At 40.9% G+C, this 20017-nt stretch overlaps 1 protein-coding gene across 3 annotated transcripts in view; it reads left to right on the top strand.

Moving 5' to 3' along the window:
- LOC101170478 (protein phosphatase 1 regulatory subunit 37) overlaps window positions 1-16738 on the top strand; it is a 49155-nt gene extending 32417 nt beyond the window's left edge. For 2 of the 3 annotated variants that reach the window (XM_078941114.1, XM_078941115.1), the window contains exon 10: window positions 4971-5875. In XM_078941114.1, the coding sequence (XP_078797240.1) occupies window positions 4971-5162 (192 nt within the window). In that variant the 3' untranslated portion in view covers window positions 5163-5875. Of the gene's footprint in view, window positions 1-4970; window positions 5876-15944 lie in introns of those variants that run through there. The other variant, XM_023951989.2, reaches the window with a different exon arrangement.
- The last annotated feature ends 3279 nt before the right edge of the window (window positions 16739-20017 follow it).

Raw genomic sequence — 20017 nt, 5'->3', positions numbered from 1 at the left:
AGAATTTTTTTAACCTACATCTGAAGTATGAAAATAAACAAACGCAAAACACAGTAGAAAATATTTACAAATAGTTTTTGGTGATTATATCAAAACAAATTTTGGAAACTAAAATCTGTGGAAGCTGAGGATCAGACTGTCCAAAGTCAACAATGATCTTTCACTTAGCAGCTCCAGAAAACGGGGCTTCATAGAGATGCTAGTTTCACAGAAGACATGAAGTTCCAGACACAAACTGGAACCAATTGTACCAAAGCGCCAAACTAAAAAGAAATACTGAGGGTTTCAATTTTGTTCTTTGGCAGTTTTTAGACAATAAACCCCAAATTTTCACCCAAAAAGTGAACTGATGAGCAGCTCCAGATCCAGATGTGCTGTAAACCAAAGCTCCACCACAACAACCCGTCCAGATCAGAGCCTCAACGTTCACTTCCTGCTGCGCTCCTCTAAATTTCCACCCAGCGAGCTGCGAGTCGACGTTCCCTCCTGATACCTCTGAGGGGGGACATAGCTGGATGGAACTCCTGCAGACTTATGGGGATGTGGTTGCTGAAGAGTAGTGGGGGGGCAATCCCCTATCTCCCTGCAAACACAACAACAACTGCAGCAACACACTCCTCGCTGCTCTCCTGATGTATTTTCAGGCAAAAACAGGCGTATTTGCCAGCTGTGTAATTTACTGCAGCTCTCATTTGCATATTAAAGCCTTAATTAGCCCCTCTGAGCGAGTGTGTGCGCTTCTGTGTGAGCTTGGGGTTTGGGGTTGAGGGTGTGGTGTAATCACTTAGATGTGTAGTCAGGGGAAGAGTGTGATGGATGCGGGGGGGGGGGGGGGGGGGGGGGGGATCAGGATCAGGGCCGGAGGAGAGTAAACTCCTTTTGGAGTTTGGATCTGGGCTAAAATCGAAGAGAAGCCACTGATGAAAAACTATTGACGTGGTTCCATATAACAGTTATGAAATATGAAAAAGGTTTAAAATTTGGCAGATTCAGATATTTTTTTAGTTCAGTGATGGTATGTTGGCATGTTTTTCGCTATTTTTAAATTTGAAAAGATTCTAAAATACCTGATCCATCCAAATTTCTGGCACTGATCTGTTGTGTTTTAGGGTAGCTAAAAACTGTTATTTGCTCATTCGTAAAGATGTAAAGCAACATAAACAAGAAACAGAAAATCTACCAAGTTACACCATCATCTGAATGGAATTGCTTTGTTGCTTAAGTAAGCAGGAGTCAGAAACTTAAGACTGAGTCTTTTCATGTTTGTGATTCAACAATTTCTTTGATGTTGGTAATTTGGAAGCTGCTCGTTTTTTCATTAAGGTTCATCTAATTGTCAGCTGTCCATCAATTTCAGGCCATTTCCTGTCATTTATTTGCAAGGAGACACTGTTCTCTCCAGATGAACACATGGTTCAAGGGTGGATTTAAGCTGAGTATTCACATCTGCATCTGGAAAAAAATCCAATATTTTTAGATGCGCATTTGGAAAATCGTCCAATTCCTTTCAGATCTTTCTGAAACGCCAGGATGGTCTTGTGGACTTAACGTATTTTCCGCACTGCAGTGCACACCGGATTTTAAGGCACATCGTCAACGGATGGTCTGTTTTTACTTATATCATATATAAGGACACCGAACTATAAGGCACATTAAGTGAGACAAAAGAGTCAGAAGAAAGTCCGACAGCCAATCAGACTAAATTAACTGTCAACAGGAGCTTTAGAACTTGTCTAGAGTAGTAGTGTAATGTGTTCACAATACCTGTAACTCCCAACTTTGTTTGCAACTTGTAAAAAGAACAGACTAATACAGCTATAACCAATGTTCCTGATGACTCTATCAACCAACCTTGTTAGTAACACGTAAAACAAACACAGTTCGACAGCGCCACACTTTAGCCAGTTTAGCCATGTTAGCATACTTCCAATAACCCCCAACCTTGTTTGCGACCCGTTAAAAACAGACCGATAAACCGATATTTTGACAGGGCGCTGTGTAGGCTACTTCTCAAAATAGCTTCGAGAGCACAACCAGAATTGTTGATAAGCTCTACAATTTCGGCTTATTTTGCTTTCACATGCAATTCTCCCAGATGACAAAGAATAGAGGATGACCAGATCCCACGAAAGGTGACCCACAATATAGCGAAGGAACACTCTATATAATCCCTGGTAGACACAGATAATGTCAAGAGATTAGCTATATTTATTTTGAAGAGCTCTATGAAAGTGTCGGTGATCACGTCACCATGTCTGGGTTCATGACATTCCATCATTTTATCACTTTTTTATCATGGTGTGCGTATGTGTGTTGGGGGGGGGGGTCGGCACTGTTTGTCTTGTCATCTTGTTTTTAAATTTTATTGTATTTTATGCACAGCACTTTGAGTGACGTGTTGTTGTAAAAGTGCTATATAAATAAAGGTTGATTTGATTTGATTTGAGATCATTCAGATATTCTCCTGGTACGGTGAGGTTCACCATCTATTGCAGCAGCTGCATCTGAATGTCTCACTGTGACCCAGTTTGACAACTTGCTGTCTCACAGTCAGAGGACAAAAAAAATACAATTTTAGGGCCTTTAATTATTGTCTCAATGCAAATAAGATAAGTAAATTAATGTTCAGAAGGAAAGCAACCAGATATTCCTCCATGTTGTTTTTTGGACTCCACCCAATGGTTATGTCATCAACACGCCATAGGCCAAAGCCAAGATCCTGATTGGTTGATGCGATGGGAATTGAATTAGTTTTTTTTCATATTGCCCAATATTACAACAATAGTCATCTCAATGGGCTTCATACGGGCAAATGTATAGCAACACGAAATCAGTCATAAAATACAAAAGGTAATTGGTAAAATAAACCAAACAGACTGGGCATTCCTGCCCTTAGACTCTCCTTCTCGGTAAGGAAAAACTCCTAAAAAAATAGATTCTGGAAAAAAAAAGAAGAAAGCTCAGGGATGTCCACATGAAAGGGGAATCCTCTTCCAGGACGGACAGGCGACGTACCAAAACTCTTAGAGAGGAATTAGCTAATCTAACTCTACAACTACATGTTTGAATAGTCCAGCAAATGGGCTTCATCCAGATGGGGTTGGGGGACAGCCAGAGGTGAGATCCACCGCCAAGTACAGGAGCAGGAGCAAAAACGAGCCAGAGCCGATAAATTTGAATATTTGAACTTTAAATTATTTTTCAAAGTTCAAATGTTGGACTTGGGATGACACGGTAAAATGTTTGCAGCCCGATAGAAATTTTACCTCACCGACGCGCTGTCGCCAGACCAACACCATGCCTGACGCTCAAATCCCACCTCAGGATCTGAGATCCTGAGGTGGGATTATCCCCCTTCCCCTCCTATTATCACCCCCCTACCCCCCCTCTCTCTAGCGTCCCTCTCTCTTCTTCCCCTCTTTCCTTTTGCGTCCGGTCCAACACCAAAGATTTTCAGACATGATTGAAATTAATAAAGTTTGGCCTCAATTACAAAAGGGGTTTATTCAGACATACCTTTGGTTTGTCTGAAGATTAATAACCCCTCTTGTTAAAGTAAAATATGTCCAACACAAGAGGCCCTCAGCTCTCATCTGTCTGCCCAGCTGTTGGTCAGGACAAGTTAAAAAAAAAAAAAAAAAGGATCTCAGATCACATCTGTAAAATTGACTTAACATTGAAACTGGCCACCACTGTGTGAACGCAGACTTATTTGAAGCTAACTTAGGGGCGGCCGTGGTGCAGCGGTAGGGCGGTCAACCCAAGATCGCAAGATTGCAGGTTCGATTCCCGCCTTGCACGCCCATGTGTCGAAGTGTCCTTGGGCAAGACACTGAACCCCACCTTGCCTCTGGTGGGAGGTTGGCGGCAGTGTTCAGCAGCAGAGCCGCCATCAGTGTGTGAACGGGACTGTGACTGTAAAGCGCTTTGGGCCTTCGTGAGAAGGTAGAAAGCACTATATAAGTATACGCCATTTACCATAACTGCTTGAGGATTTTTGTAGCCAGATTTTTGCTCCCCTCATTATGATTGATCATCACCATAGAAACACACTATTCATGTCCCACTGAGAGACACTTGATGGACTTTGTTTAGCCATTGGAGGACCAGTATGGTGATTATAAGTTTTTCCCCACGCACTGGATCAAATTCCGATTTCTGACTGCAGTCAATGTCATCTTTGGTCCATCTTTTACATGAAACGACCAAATCTACTATTGTTTTTGTTGTAGTTGCAGTTGGTCTTATTAACAAGGTATATCTCCGCCCCCAAAACATTCATCTCTTTTTCATTGTTCTTGTAAATTGTACTAGAGCTAATTTTGAACAAGAAAAAGACAAGAAAAAATGTCTTCAAAGAGACACATAAATTTGAATCTAAGTGACTTAATTGAAAATTGTTGTTTAAAAAATAATAGTTAAGAAGATTTTTAAAAGCAAAATTATTACTTTAATTCATTTTCTCATCATGTTCTCTTAATCAACCTAAGTGTCCCAAACTTTTTGTCCCTCAGCAGCTTCTGACATACGTCATTTCAACATTTCAGTGGTCGCTTAATGCAAATGAAGCTTCACTTGCTGGTCATAGGCCAGTAAGTCCACAATTCCCACTCAGACATGCAATACGCTTGCTCAAACAGCTTGGCATAATGACCAAAACACTGCAGCGGATATGGACCTTCTATGCATAAGGCGGGGTGGTGTATGTATATAAGCCCAGCATAAGTGGAGGTATCGGATCGCATCGTCTTTCAGCGGGCATGTCCTGAGGCGCCACGCTCAAACAGTCACCCATCAGCAGCTGGCAGCCTCTCATCTGACTACCATGAAGCCCCAAGCATGTCTATCTGCCGCTCCCTTCATCCACAAGCCACATCCCTTTCACTTCTGAATGCCGGGCTGACTGCAGAAATTGCCCTGTCCACCATGTGCACTGAATATTTAACAATGAATATGAAATGTCTTGGCAGAACTTCAACCACCTTCAAAACCCTCCACTCTCCCAGAATACAATCCAAATATCCCCAGTTCTCTTCGCTCTTCTGAATCCATCATCCCATTTCTGTATGGAGAGATGTCAGGAGAGGAAGTGGTGGATGATCTTCTCCGGTTCGGCACCAAAGTCGGGGACTGAAGGGAAAAACTCTTCAAGCTCTGACTGATAAGGTGAGACTCCCTCAGCAGCGTTCAGTGGGAGTTTCAGTTTGGCTGCTTGCTTATTCTTCCATCCACCTTTAGTGAGGAATCCTGCATCTAAAACATCACCTGGATGGAATCAACAAATCCATTAAGTACTTTAACAGCAGATTCTTCAAAAGAGACTTAAGTTATGAGAAAATACAGAGCTACAAAATAAATCAAACAATCTTAAAGGGCCTATATCGTGCTTTTTTTAAGCTTTTCAGACTAAAAAATATCTTGATAGATGATCATATATGACCTTTGGCACACTAAAGAATGATTTTTTTTTCCTTAAATTAAATATTTGTTATTTTTTCCAGTTCATTTTCGAATTCAGAAGTAAGACGACTTGGTCTATGAGGCTCCGCCTCTAGCTTCTTGTGGGTGCCGCCCATTTCATGAAGTTCACGACGTCAACCTAGCATGTCTGCAATTCACCCACAAAAACAACATCCAAACTTTTGCAAACAGGGATATGCAGACTGTGCATGTAAAATGAAAGCGTTTTAGCCAATCACTGCTAGCTACACGAAGAAAGTGAGTGTGTATGTTACCCTGGGGGGCGGTGCTGGCAGCGCAGACGCTTCCTGGAAGGGGCTGTTCCTCACTTATCTAGGTCACAATGTGATGAGCCACTCATTTTTATCAAGTGGGAGGGGCTGGTGCTCAGCAGGGATTTTAGAGAAATGCTCATAAATGCGTGAATGGATCAAAATACAGTGATCCCTTGCTATATCACGGTTTACTTTTCACGGTTTCGCTACTTCACGGATTTGCATCCTGCATTGTGTTCTGCATTCTGATTGGCTAAAAGTCACTCAGCGAGTAGCTCAAGAATGGGACCCTTTGATGAGCCGTTCATTACAGTTCTCCAACATAATCGATGGTGGCATGTCGGTGTATAAGGATCTTATAGCAAAGAAGAAAAAAGAGCGACAACAACTGCCTATCAATGTGTTCCTCTCCCGAACAAACACACCTCCAGCTGCACCGCGGGCTTCAGAAGGAAAAAACGCTGCAGAGGATGCAGCGGCTCAGTATGAAGAGCAGTGAAAAAGAAGACCGGAGTCACTATCTGTCCCACTGTACTTTTTTATTTTTTTCATAATCATTTTAAATTTTCTTCCGTTTAATCCACTCGGGTCGCGGTGGGTGGGGCTAATCTCCGCAATTTAAAGCCTTCTGTTCTTATCGATGATTGAAATTATTATTTGACAGCACACTACAGAAGTTATTTGTTGAAAAACGTTTCTAAAGTACTTTTATTTGTTAAAAAAACAATTGATTTAGCCTGTTAAATGGTTTGTTCTTTCTTTTCAATGTATAATAGTGTATTTCATTGTATAATAATTGTAAAAAAAATAAAGGTTTCTACTTCACGGATTTTGCTTATCACGGGTTCTATTTGGAACGTAACCCCCGCGATAATCAAGGGATCACTGTACTGCTTTGCTGTGAGGAATAAACATTATAATACACTTAAAAGCTCAAAAAGGTAATTTTGCATGATAAAGGCCCTTTAAAACGGATCAAAAGATGATCGGAGAGGGGCTCTAAAGTATCAACCAAAAAAAAAGGTGCAAGCAGCTAAAAAGAACTGGAAAAATAATAAAGCTACATTAATGTTAAACCTGATAGAGTAACTCACAGGAAGGCTTGGTCATTGCTGAGGGAGGAGGAAATCTATGCAAATGTGCTGTTTTATGCTATTACTTAAATTAGTTTAAAAAAAAGGTGATACCAGGCAGGTAAAAATGTACTTTGTCAAACAAAAATACCAAACTAAATGACAAATAGTCTGAAAGGAGTGTGGAAAAAAAATCAGAATTAATACTTTGTTTTTACAGAGCCAAAATGCTAAAAAACATCTAAGCAGTTAAAAAGTGAGAAAAGTTAAGCGAAAACTATTTCCAAATACAAAATGAAAGAGAAAGCTACATTATTAGAGGAAAATTGGATGCAGACTGTAGTTGCAGTTGAGTTCTAGTTGGTGGTAAGCAAGTTTCATTTCTATCAAATAGTTGAGAAATCTGTTAGATTTTTTTTTTTTTAAAAGTCTTTGTTAAGGAAATTTCAATTGTACGACGGAGTTTCAGGGCCAGTTTACCAAAAAAAAAGTTTTTTTTAAGTAAGGGAAAGAAAGTCATAACTGTTAAATTACAAGATTTTAAGTCGTAAATTTACGAGAAAAAATCTCGTAAATGAACGAGTTTTTATCTTGTAAATTTACAAGGAAAAATTCATAGATTAACGCTGAAAAAAACGCCAAAGTTTTCCGTTTTCGGAGCCTAGCTTGAAGATGAGGAGCTTTTTATGAAGCTTTATTTCCGGATAGGTTTAAAAAAACAAAGAAATTTGGAACCTTTTGGCAACTCAAAATCATTATTGTCAGTGGAGCCGGCTTTCCGGGGTTAGTGTCAGTAAAGCAGAGTTTCATCAGTAAAATAAGGAGCTCAGAGACACAGTTGGGTGAAGAGGGCCGCTGCAGCCTTCATTCTCCTTTTCATTCACACTCCTGAAGGCCGTGGTGCAGCGGTAGGGCGGTAGACTGATGACCATAAGGTTGCAGGTTCGATTACCGCCTTGCACGCCCATGAGTCTAATTGTCCTTGGGCAAGACACTGAACCCCACCTTGCCTCTGGTGGTAGGCGGGTGCCTGTGTTTGAATGCCAGTGTGTGAATGTGTGTGTGAATGTGTGTGTGAATGTGCGTGTGACTGTAAAAGCGCTTTGTCCTTGTAGGTAGAAAAGTGCTATACAAGTATACGCCATTTACCATTTGTCACCTTATGTCATGAACCTGTCATCCGAAAACCAATGCAGAAGTAAAAAGTGTTACAGACGCCTCCAGATGAAACGTCCCGTTTCAACATAAACCAATAAAGGAATGAAAAGAGTTTGGTATATTAGCATCAGAACGTTGAAAATGCCAAAAAAGTGCTCCTCCTCGGACGGAAGCATCACACAAACGTAGAGATCTGGTCTTTGGTGGAGGAAGAAAGGATTGAAGTGGACAGCTGCCTGCAGGGATACCGATGTCTTCATCAAAGGGCTGCAGAGATTCTGCAAAACATTAATAAAACATTAATAAATCGTAAATAAAAAAAAAGAGCTTCCAAACATTTGGAAAGTAATCAATAAACATCCAGCTTACCTGTTCAATTGAGTTTAGTCGGTCTGCTCTGCTGCTGCACTGTATGCTCAATTCCACTTTAATCTCGTAAATTTACAAGATTTTTTCTTGTAAATTTACGACTTAAAATCTCGCAAGTTTACTCTTATTTGTTTGGTGGCCCTAAAACTCCATCGCACAATTGCGAAATGCACGAAAAAATGAAATTCATGTAATCTGCTATTTTAGATTTGTGTGTGGTCAGATAAGACACTTCTCTCCTGGTTGTGCTATGCTGACATGTCTCGTATATCAGTGAATCATGAGAGGATGGTTGTGTTGTTTAAGTGCAGACAGAGGCTGACAGCGTAAAAACGCATCCAGGAACAAGCTGAGAGTGTCACTCTGATGTTGGAGCATCACCTCGTCTCCATCTCCACTGCCCCCCTCACTCATCCCGCTCTCCTTCCTCCACCCAAAGTCTGGACTGGGCGCCATGGAGGGGAGGTAATTGGATTCATTGTCACCTCCAGCGGCTGGCAGGCCCTGCCTGTCGGCTCAGCTTAGCGATGAAGACGTCAGCATGACAGGAACCCTGGGAGAGGATCAGCTGGAGTTCAGGACGCCGCCAATAAAGCTGTGGTCACGCCACGACCATGATGCTGCGGCCGCAGCCAGCTGTTACCTCTGACACCTCTCCTCCAGTGATGGCGCTCCTTCCACAGCTCGGGGAGAGGGTCATGTGGAGGGGGAGGGCAGCATTATTAAAGCAGATGCCAGCCCCTCTCCGCTCTGTCGGAGCGGTCAGATACACACTCCTCTGCCTCTTGTGCTCCTGGGCAACGTTGGCAGAAGAGTCCAATGCCCTGTTCTTCCCCATGATGCTGGACCGCTGATGACGGCGCTGACAGGAAGTCCAAATCGGTAGTTCAGGCTTCAGTGCAGCCGTCCCCTGATTCACCTCTGCAGAGCCCATAATTTATGTCTGCAGTGTCCTGCAGGTAAAGTCGCTTAATTAATGCAAAAACGGAGCTCCAGAGGATCTACAACTGTGTCTGAGACCTGCAGAAGATCAGATACACGTCTAATATGACTGCTATGTTTGAGTTTTCATGTGCTTTTGGGTTCTGCATGGTTTTCTGCTTCTCACACCAGATTCCAGTTTCAAATCAAGCAGCTGTTTCTGCTTTTGTTAATTGGTTTCATGGATAGTTAAGTCCCAGGTTTCCTGGTCTTTGGTTCTCATTTGTTTGTCATGATTTGACTTTTGTTTTGTCAAGTATTACTTTATATTCTGCAATTTGTCTTTTTGAAATTCCTTTCTGAGTTAGAAAATATGCCACAAAGAGTTTTTGAGATCAGTCCGACACATTGGCACAACATTTATGTCCAACAACTTTTTTTTGTTTGTTTATGGATAAGAAATGTTTTTTAATGTTTTTTTTTTTTTTACATCTGGTTTTAAGAGAACTTTTGTGCACTTAAGATTTCACAAGATAATTCTGCTAAGAAAATTGCAACAATTTTTGCTCCACTGCCAACAAACTGATTCATTTTTACAAACGTTATACTTTCAGTCCCATTTAATGGCGTCCCCATAAAGTTTTAATTTGCATCATTAAACATGTTTGAGGACATTTATTTGAAGGATTTGCCTTTTTACCACAGTAAATGTAAACAATATTTTACGTCATCTAACATGTTTTAATGTCTACGTATTTAGGAAGAGTTTACAAAAACCAGCTGTTGTTATGTCATGTCAAACATCCACTCTAACAAGATGATCTGTTCAGATCAACTGCACAATTAAAAAAAAAAAAAATCTACCATTTGCAGAAGCTCTTCTGCAGCTGCGGCTTTCCTCCACTTCCAGTTTATTTAAAATTCACAATTTCATATTTATTACCAAAAAAGCACATTTTTGGAAAAGTGCAGCTCAGGGCTGTATTATTGTTTTTTTTTCTCTCTTGCTTAAAGCAGGAAAAGTTTTCTTCTAGTGATCGATCACATTTTTTCCATTTAAAATTATAACTGTAATTCATTTTTGATGGGAAAAAAAGATGAATTAAAGACAGAAAATTGAAAGTCAGCTGAATTAGTGTTTAATTTGGTCCTTAGAAGTTGCTGCCTGTTTGGGTCATGACCTGTTGGTGTGGGATTAGAGAATGAAAGCAGGCTGGGTTAGACTGTGCTATCAGCTTGGAAAAAGTGAAAGAGGAAGAGGAGATGATGCTGGTGGTGGTGGAGAGGTGAGGCACTTCAAAAGAGAGCAGATCAGTGAGGCGGAGTGGCAGCGGAGCTGGCCGGGGGTCTCGGCTGTGTGGTCTCCTCTGATAATGAGCAGCCTCTGGCTCTTCGTAATCTATTGAAGGAGTGTTTGTTTTCACTTGCTGCTCTTTAACAGGCGGATTAGGAAGTTGCACCACCTGACAAACATGATGTGTGTGTGTGTGTGTGTGTGTGTGTCTGCAATAGCCACACACATGCAGTGATGCTGGAAAAAACTCAGTGTTGTGGGAGAGGCTTTAAATTCTTTTAAGATGTGTGTGTTTTCAAGAGCAGGTTGTACCCAGAACCTCTGAATTTTCATCCTTTTGGTTTGTTTTCGCTGCAGCGTTCAGAGTTTTTGCAGCTTTTAAAAGCATTTATTTCAGTTAAAAACATTGTATTGCACAGATTTGATCTGATGTTTCTGAAGAGCAGACTTAACTGATGCTAAAACCTGAACTCTACATCTGTTGAAAATTTCTACAACACACCAGCAGCAATTTGGCAGAGCAGATGGAGAAGTCATTCGGTGTAAAACAGTGACATCTGCTGGCTGAAATCCAAAAGTGCATAATGGCTCGTGTTAGAGGTTCATGCAGTCTTAACTAGTGGGTCATCTAGACCCACTAGACAGTGCGCTGAACCTTTTTGATCTTCAGTGATGTTCATGGATTACATGAAATCCTCTCCACCTTTCTCAGGGTAGGAATAACATGTCAATGGTCATCTTGACCCCATAGGATGGCACAAGGGTTAAAAAAGGCTGCGGGACTTTTAGCTAGGCAGCAGTGCAAGGGCAACTCTCCTGATTATTTTAACAAAACCTAGAAGGATGGATGGCTCTGATAAATAGAAAACATGCAGGAAAGTGAAGGTTCCTGCAGGACCCGGAACGACGATGCAGTTTGATCTGCTGGGTCAAGACTTAACCTGGGTTTTAAATATGATCATCTACTTATGTAGACATTTTTATTTGAGGCTCGTCGATTTTTTTTTTTTTTTTCCCCTTTAATTTCTCTAGAAATGTCTGTTCCTTAAATCGTATGACGAAGATGGCTTTAAAATTCATGTATAGTATTTTAAAGTTGTGCAAAAAAACTAAAAATTACAACTTTTTATTTAATTTCAGATGAACAACAAACCCAAAACAATAAAATGAGTGATATGTACAAATGATTTCATTTAATTTACAATAACATTTAAAGCATTTGAGATAAATTAGGTAAGTGACTCACGTTTGAAGTTAGATCTCATTTTTCAATTTTAAAAAAAACTCAAACTGGCTCACAAATGAGGATGGGTAAAAACTTAAAAACTCCTTCCCAGCCCATGACAAATGGCTACAATAGTTTTGTTCTGAAATTTGAGTCCAACCAGGAAGCACCAAATTGTTGCAGCTTCTCATAATTGTTTTTTTCATTTTTGCTGTCAGAATCCAGTGACTGCATGGTGTCAGATTTTTAAAAGTTGCGAGTCTGCAAGTTTTAAAAACATACAGATGTGCTAAACTCAACAAGAGTATTAGTTTTCTTTCACTTAAACATTTTTGTTGATCCAACATTAAACTCCAGAAACGAAATGAAAATGTTTTATGTTTATATGAATTTAGATTTTTAAATTATTTTGTCGTTGATTCTTCTCCTTTTTCTTTATAAAATCATGGCAAAACTTTATTCATCTTTAAACATTTTTGTCTGTTTGCTCAAACTTTGGTCTCTTCCGTCCCTCTACAATCAAACTTCATGCTAAGTTATCAACTCTGTTACTGAAAACAGTCCAGTGTGTTTGAAGTTCAGGATGCAAACCGGCGCCACATTTAGGGTGAATGAGCGTTGATCAGGCTGAAGGAAGCAAAGGCAGACAAAGCAGCGCTGCAGACTGCGTTTGAGCCATCGTTTACATACATTAGCATAGAAAGTACGCGGCACAGATGCCAGGACGCAGCCTCAAACAGATTAACTGTTATCGTTGGGGTGACATTGTAAAAGATGAGCTCCTGTTAAAGCTCTAATTATTAGAAACTTTCAAGAACAAACACACAGAATTATGGTATCAACATTTTCAGCTGCTGTACATATTATGTTATTCTTTTCTTACACTTAATTTTATTTTTCTTAAAATTAATGCTTTATTTTAGCCTTCAGTTTATGAATTTATTCACTTATTTTTGTTTATTATTTTTCTTGTGCCATACCTGTTTTTGGCATCATCATGTTACATTTTGACATGGACCTCCGTATTTTTAATATGGAAAACCAAGTCTGGCTTTGATTAGACATAGATGACAGTCAGCAGAGAGTATGGCACCCCAAGATGTACCAAAAAACAAAATTACATTTTGTATAAAAAGTTTGATTTGCTTTGATCAAGCATAGTAAAACCAGTGACTCCAATCTGATTTTAGTACTTCTAGTAAAGTGGGCAAGTGCCCGGTCCTGTTGGAAAATAAAATTGGAAGTTTAACACTGTTAGTCGGCAGGAAGCGGGATGAAATTCTTCAGAATATCCTGGTCACTGGCTGCGTAGAAAACACGGTGCTCCAACAGCTGTGGCACCACTGACTGTGGAAACTTCACACTGGACTTTGTGAGCAACGTCTGCTCAGTCCAAACTCTGGGACCTTTATATCAAAACAAAATGCTAAATTTACTTTCATCCGACAAGAGTGAATGGTATATGTGTACTTCTATAAGTATGCGCATTAAGGCCCAAAGCCCATTTGGTCCAGTCTCATCCAGCCACACATACTTACACACAGGTATTAGCAGAGCTGCCATGGAAGGCGCTAACAGGCCCACCAGGAGCTTCGCAGGGTGTTTGCCCAAGCACGATTACACACAGGAAGTGAACCTGCAACTCTGCGATGAGAAGCTGACCACTCTTCCTCCCCACAGCTGTGAGAACTCTGGACCATCAAGCAAAAAAACGTTTCTTTTTTTTTCCCTGGCACATTTAGGATGCTCTTGATGCTGCATCTGGTTCAGGACTGATTGACAGGAGTATTGGGACAGTTGAGGTTCATGTCTCGATTTACGACGTTTGACCCCTCCCCTGGGGGAGCAGTGAGCTGCAGACACAGCCCCCACCACAATCCAACCGCTTCATGCCGAGTGTCATGCAGGGAGGGATTGAGTCCCATTTTAAAGGTCTTTGGTGTGACTCAGCCGGGGATTTGAACTCACAACCTTCCAGTCTCAAGGAGGACCCTCTTCCATGAGGCCACTAAGTTGATTTCCTCAGTGGAGCTTTTCTGCATGACGAAACTTTCCAAATACTTTTTTTTTTATTATTTTACTTTGCCAGCTTGGGGGTTTGGATGGAGCGTTTGGATTTTAAATCCGTGATCAAATGACTTGACATGCGTCAAGAATGAGTCACATGTGGTGAAGAGAATCTAGCAGTTTTCCAAAATAAAACTTACTTCTGAATCGGATTATAAATTGAACGTAAAAAATGTTGGGTCATGTTTTTGAGGCCAGGCTACCATCTGCCCCACAGACCAGTACCGGCGTTGGGGAGAACACTGTTGTACAAGATAAACCCATCGCCAGCAACTTTATGACCACATTTACTGAAATCTTTTAAAATTAAAGAAGGATTGAATAAAATGTTTCACACACGCCGCAGATGTTCAGTATTTGTTTGATCTGCTCCTCAGCGAGAAGATGAACCTCTTTGGGAGGCGTGGGGTTCTTTAGTTGCTGTAGGATCCGTAGATTTCCTGCTGAATTAAAATCAGAAGCAGAATAATGGAAAACGTTACTTTTAAAAACTTTTATTTTGTGTTTTCGACGCGCAAACTCACAGCTCGGAGATCGGCCGCCCGGTTTTGTCCGTAGTTGTGTCCTCAGTGGTGTTCACATGTGTGTGACGGGTGTGTGTTTGCGCAGCACGCTGACAGATGGAGGTGTGTTCCCGAACCTCCTCTGACCCCTTTGGCTCCGGGGTCTGCCATCGTTGGCATTCGTCTCCCTCAGCAGAAGGCGGTGGTGTGAACTCTGACCCCCCCCCACCACAACCACCACCACTGCCACCTACACACCAGTGCACAGACACACACACACACACATACACACAACACAAAGCTCTTCCACCAGCAGAAGGTTTGGTTTTGGTTCTCCACATGCCCACCTCTCACCCATCCAGCACCCCCGCCCTCCACATCCTCCTCCACCTCACCTACCCTCATTGTTGGCAGAGGCGTCCGTGCATGTGTGTGTGTGTGTGTGTGTGTGTGTGTGTGTGTGTGTGAGAGGCGAACTGCTGGGTTGTGAGCGTGCCCTCTGTCGTTCACGCAGAGCAGCACTGTCCAACTGTCACTTCCTGACAGCCTCATAATCAATCTCTTTATTAACTGCTCTGCTGCAGACTGATGCCATTGGTGGTGGGGTGGTGGTGGTGGTGGTGGAGGTGGGGTGGGGGGGGGGCTGTGGAGCGGAGTGCAGGAGCCAGCCTTAAAAAGTTTGATCCTCAAACGTGATCGAGAGCTTTTATTTTGTAAGGCTGCATCACAGGAACAAGAATTGTTTTTGTTCTCTATTGTGAGAGGAATTGCATCCAAGTTTCCCCCCAAAAAATGTGTTTTACTTGTTTTTTTTATGTGTTGAAGTGCAAAATGATAAACAGTTTTAAAAAAAATGGGAAAAAGGAGAAAACACCAAAAGAAGTGTCAAAACACATCATTAAAGTGCTTTTTTTTACCATTCAGAAGTAAATTCATCTTTTTCAAAGTTCATAATCAAGATTTTAAAATCTAAATATAATCTAAAACCAACAGCCTGCAAAGAGCTGAAAGCTTTTTGTTATTAAACTGTCTTATTGTTAATAACAATTAAGTTTTGCACATCGCTTTAAGATCTAATCTGAAAAGTTTTGCCAAAAATTCTTGCATTTACTTTTTTTTCTGCAAAAATAATTGTTTGGATAATAAATCGAACAACAAAATGAATACTTTGACCTAAATTTTTATAGGAGCTTGTGTGAAAAGACTTGGATTAGCCCTTCTTTACACCATCCTTCCTCTGTTCTCAGGAGGCTCTAAGGGCAGGGATGTTTAGTTTAATTTAGTCTGTTTGTTAGTTCAATTTAGTATTTTCCTATTGAATTCTATGTGTTCATGATCCGTTACAAAGCCCATCGAGACGACTATCGTTGTGAATTTGGGCTATTCAAATAAAATTGAAAATTGAATAGAATTTTTTCATGGATCAGGTTTGATCACCTTGTCCTACGACCAAAACAGCTAAAAGAACTGGAGGTTGAGCAGCTAAAACACACTGTAACTCCTACTCCCTGTGGAACGTTAAAGGAGCTTCTGTCCTTGACGTGTAAATCCCCATGTGAATCCTGTCCTGATCATCTTGTGGTGTTGTGTGACCAACAGGACGAGTTCCTGCTGGAGATGCAGATGAAGCTTCAAGCAGAGATCACGCAGCGCTGTGTCGCCAATGCCAGCCGCCTCGGCCTCCAAACGGAGAACTCTGAGACCTGAGCGGACAAACTCGCACACGGAAAAACTCAGAGCAAATATTATCCGTCTAATCATAAGTAAAAGACTCAAAAATCTGGGCATAAAGTTAGAGTGGGGCTCTTTGATCGAAACAAACTAGAGCCTGAAGAACCAAAGAACTCAAGGTCAGCAACTTTGTCAAAATAAAGCCCTAAATAAGTTAAAGAACACAGACTTTCTTGTGATAAACTGTTATCACTACAGCAGATGTTTCAGGAAACACAAGAACGCCGTTTTTTCCCCCTTTTTAGCTGCTTTGACGTTTATAAAAAAAAACACATTTGATCAACTTTCTCCAGAGATTTCCTCAAAGTCTGTTCTGTTCCTGTCTCAATGCGAACAGAACTTCTTGCTTCAAACAGAAAAGTTGTAGATTTTGTCATTTGCTTTAAGACTCTTCAACAAGTGCACAAATTTCATCTGAAGTTCAGTTGTAAATATTTGGGCTTATCCTAGTTGTTGTTACATGTTTTCTTGGATGATGAATGAAATGAAAATCAGTTACTCTTAACTGTATTCTGTTAAAATGTTCTTTTTTTTCTCCCATACATGTTTTGGTTAAATCAGTCAACATGTTTTAGATTGCTGTTTCTCCTGACAAATTGCCTCTTTTTTCATCACTGATTCACTCATTCAAGCAAACTGAGTGAATAAAGTGATGATGCTGTTGGATTCGCCTCCTTGTGTGATTGACACCCACCTCAGGAAAACGTATTGACTGTTTATAAGGACTAAGTGACCCCCTCCCCCCTTGTATATTCTAAACAGGAAGTACCTGCCGGCTCCAAGAAGCCAAAACCCCATAGACTTCTGTTGTACCGTATTTGTATTTAAGTTTAGCCTCAAATACAAAAGGGGTTTATACAAATATACACCTCCTGTGTCAGAAGATTCACAACCCCCTATTGTAACAGAAAAATCTGTCCAACACAAGAGGCATCCAGCTCTGATCTGCTTGCTCAGATAACAAAGATAAAAAATCACTACATATTGACGTCCTCTGGCTCCAACATGGCGGCGTCTGAGTCTGTAATGGTGACTGAATCGACTTCATTTGGTTGGAGCTAAAAGTAAACCATGATGTCACACTCACAGCATCCAGACTCTTTTACAGTCAACTGGAAAACTTAGAATTAACACCCGATTCGATCCTAAAACTTCCACTTCTCACCTTAGCTGGGGGAGGAAACCATCTCATTATGGACACGCCTCCCCCCACACCCTTTCTGTACTTTAGCCCAACTGACCCCAGACCTGGTTCTTGGCCCTGAACCCCTGAAATGAACCTGTTCCAGTCCTGATGGCAGAAGGTGAGGAGGCAGATGGTCGGGCAACGGGTGTCCACGAAAAGACCACACCCACTCATCTCCACTATTTTATTCTCATGTTTTGCTTCAACTTTCAAAATCCTCATAAACCTAAGGAACTTTGCTCAGGCAGACAAAATGAAGTTTGGGTCTTTGAATGCAGCACTTAAGAAATCAGGAGTGGCTTCAAAGTCTCCCGACTGCCCTCCATGACCAGTGTGTTTTCCTTTTTTTTTTTTTTTTTTACATCTGAGCAGCTTCAAAGCAGAACCTGAACCTCCTTTAAAAGAAACTTTTGGATGTAACCTTTAACGTCCTGTCGGATGGTTGGATTTCACTAAGCCAGGATGCTCCTCACAGCTGATGCAGAAAAATGTTCCTGAGCGGCGCAGACGGCAGCTGTGAAGTGCACACAGTGTGTGGAGGAGAAGGTGAAGTTACCTGAAGCAGAAGAAGAAGAAGAAGAAGTAGAAGAAGAGCAGGCCTGTCATCACTCACCACCGTGTGACGTTCAGGAGGGCTGTGGTTGATGGAAGCTGCTCTCGCATGCACACACACATGCACACACACACATGCACGTCCTGCTGCTGCTGAGCCTTGGAGGTGTTTCCACCTCTTTGATGAGTTTCTGGCCGGAGCTCTCAAACTCCCCGCCGAACGTGTGGCTGCCTCTTCTCCTCCTCCTCCTTTTTGTCTTTCCCGCTTGTCAACACAATCCCTCCATCCATCCGTCCTTAAGCGGGGGCCCGGTGGGGGCTGACGGCCCCTCGCTGCGTCCTCTGGGTGCTCTCTGCTTGTCTTGTGTTTCCCTCACAAACACATACGGAGATGAAAAGCAATGATTTATTGCTTCAGCTTTCCAAATTCCCAGCTTCCACTGAAGAAAACTTCCGGACAGCAGCAATAACCTGCAGTACAACTCTTTGCAGAAGTTTATCGTAAATATTCAGACTAAATCGCTTTCAGAACCAAATTTCTTAACAGCTTATTTTAGCTAACAAGACAAATTCTTTTTGTTCTTTTTTTTGTTTTAAAGCAGCATCGATGTCATAAAAGAGTTATAAACCGGAGCAATTTAAAACATTTCTAACAGACGCCGCGGCCTGTCAGCAGGAAGTGGTTGGAGTCTGGGCGCACAGGCAGAATTAAGAAAAAGTCATGTTGTTGAAGTTAGAAGATTTAATTTGAGGAAATTCAATAGTCATATAATCATGTTGGTCAATAATAATCATAATAAAACCAACTGCCAGACACATGGATTTAGAAAAAAAGGTTAAGATAAAGGAAAATTTTTGCAAAACAACAACGATCATATTTAGCCAATGAAACTGTTGGACAGAAAGAGGCTGAACTCCGAAAGACGGAGCAAAAAAAGCTAAAAAGACATGACAAATGATATAAAGATTACAAACAAAATGTCAAAAGACAAGATGGTTGAGAAAATGAATAATCTTTCTGAAAAAGGACAAAAATAGTAGATGCCAAACGGCAGTAAAACTGCTAATCAGCATGTTGAAAGTTAAAAAAAAGAACTATTTAAATAATAAGCAATTGCTTAAAATGTAAAAAAAATGGATAAAGGCTTAATGACTAAATTACAAGATGAAAATATCCAAGAGATTTTACACCTGAAATTAATTTAAGATTAAAAAAAAGACGGAAAAACAAGACAAAAACTGGACAATACCAAACAGAGCTACTCTATTCTGACCTGAAATCTAAAAGTGACCCACTTCCCTGACAGATTTAACTCTTTACTCTGCCTCTGAAATGTTTCAATATTGGAAGCCTTTGAAAAGGTTTTAAACTCATCTAATATCCCATTTTCAAGAGACAACAAAAATGCCTTTATGGAGTTATTTCAGTGTAGTAGAAACTTTGGTGTGAAGCATGTTCAGCATCTCTCCCTTATCAAGGAGCAGTTGATGCTGCAGCCAGTGACTCAGCCCCTCCCATGGCTAAAGTAAACTCAGGTTTTGGAAAATGAAGAGTAGCTGACTTCTCACTTATAAGGATTTATGTGTTCTGAACATTTTTATCATTTACTTTGATTTTAAGATAACCAAACCCATATTCTCACCTGTTTCTGTAGTTTTTTTGTGACCCAAATAACGCTGCAATGTCTTGAAGGGTGTGAAGACTGCTGACTCATTGAAGCTGTGGGCCTTCATCCGTCGCTGCTTTCGTCTTGGTTCATTCAAATATTTAAGCTTTTTGCACTTCAGTCCACTTTCTAAAGTTGAAAAAGCTTCTGTGACTAACCTGTTAGCGAACCATTTCAAGAAGACACAGAATAGAAGGACTCCAACACAACAGCCACTTTGTATGAGAGCACACACAACCAGAAGGTTGGGTCCGCTTCGTTTTTTGGCTGTGTAACATTGTGTTGCCTCTGTATGACAGACGAAGCATGTGCTAATGTTTCCAGATTATTTTTATCAGGAGGTAAACCTGTAAACAACTTCAAAACAGACTTAAGAACCCAAATGCAGCCCCGAAGAAGGAACAGGAACTTCCATCGCAAACTGGAAACAGGAAGTGATGTCAACTTTTCCTCAAAATGAGGGAGCTGTTCAGACAAAAAGGATGATTGTTGGATTGAAGGGGTAAAAAATAGTCCAGCATGTTTAAACTCATATG

The sequence above is a fragment of the Oryzias latipes genome, chromosome 22 (assembly GCF_053564925.1).
Source record: "Oryzias latipes strain Hd-rR chromosome 22, Olatipes_Hd-rR_3.1".
Classification (NCBI taxonomy): domain Eukaryota; kingdom Metazoa; phylum Chordata; class Actinopteri; order Beloniformes; family Adrianichthyidae; genus Oryzias; species Oryzias latipes.
The sequence above is the reverse complement of the archived record's forward strand: the minus strand, read 5'-3'. Positions and strand labels throughout refer to the sequence as shown.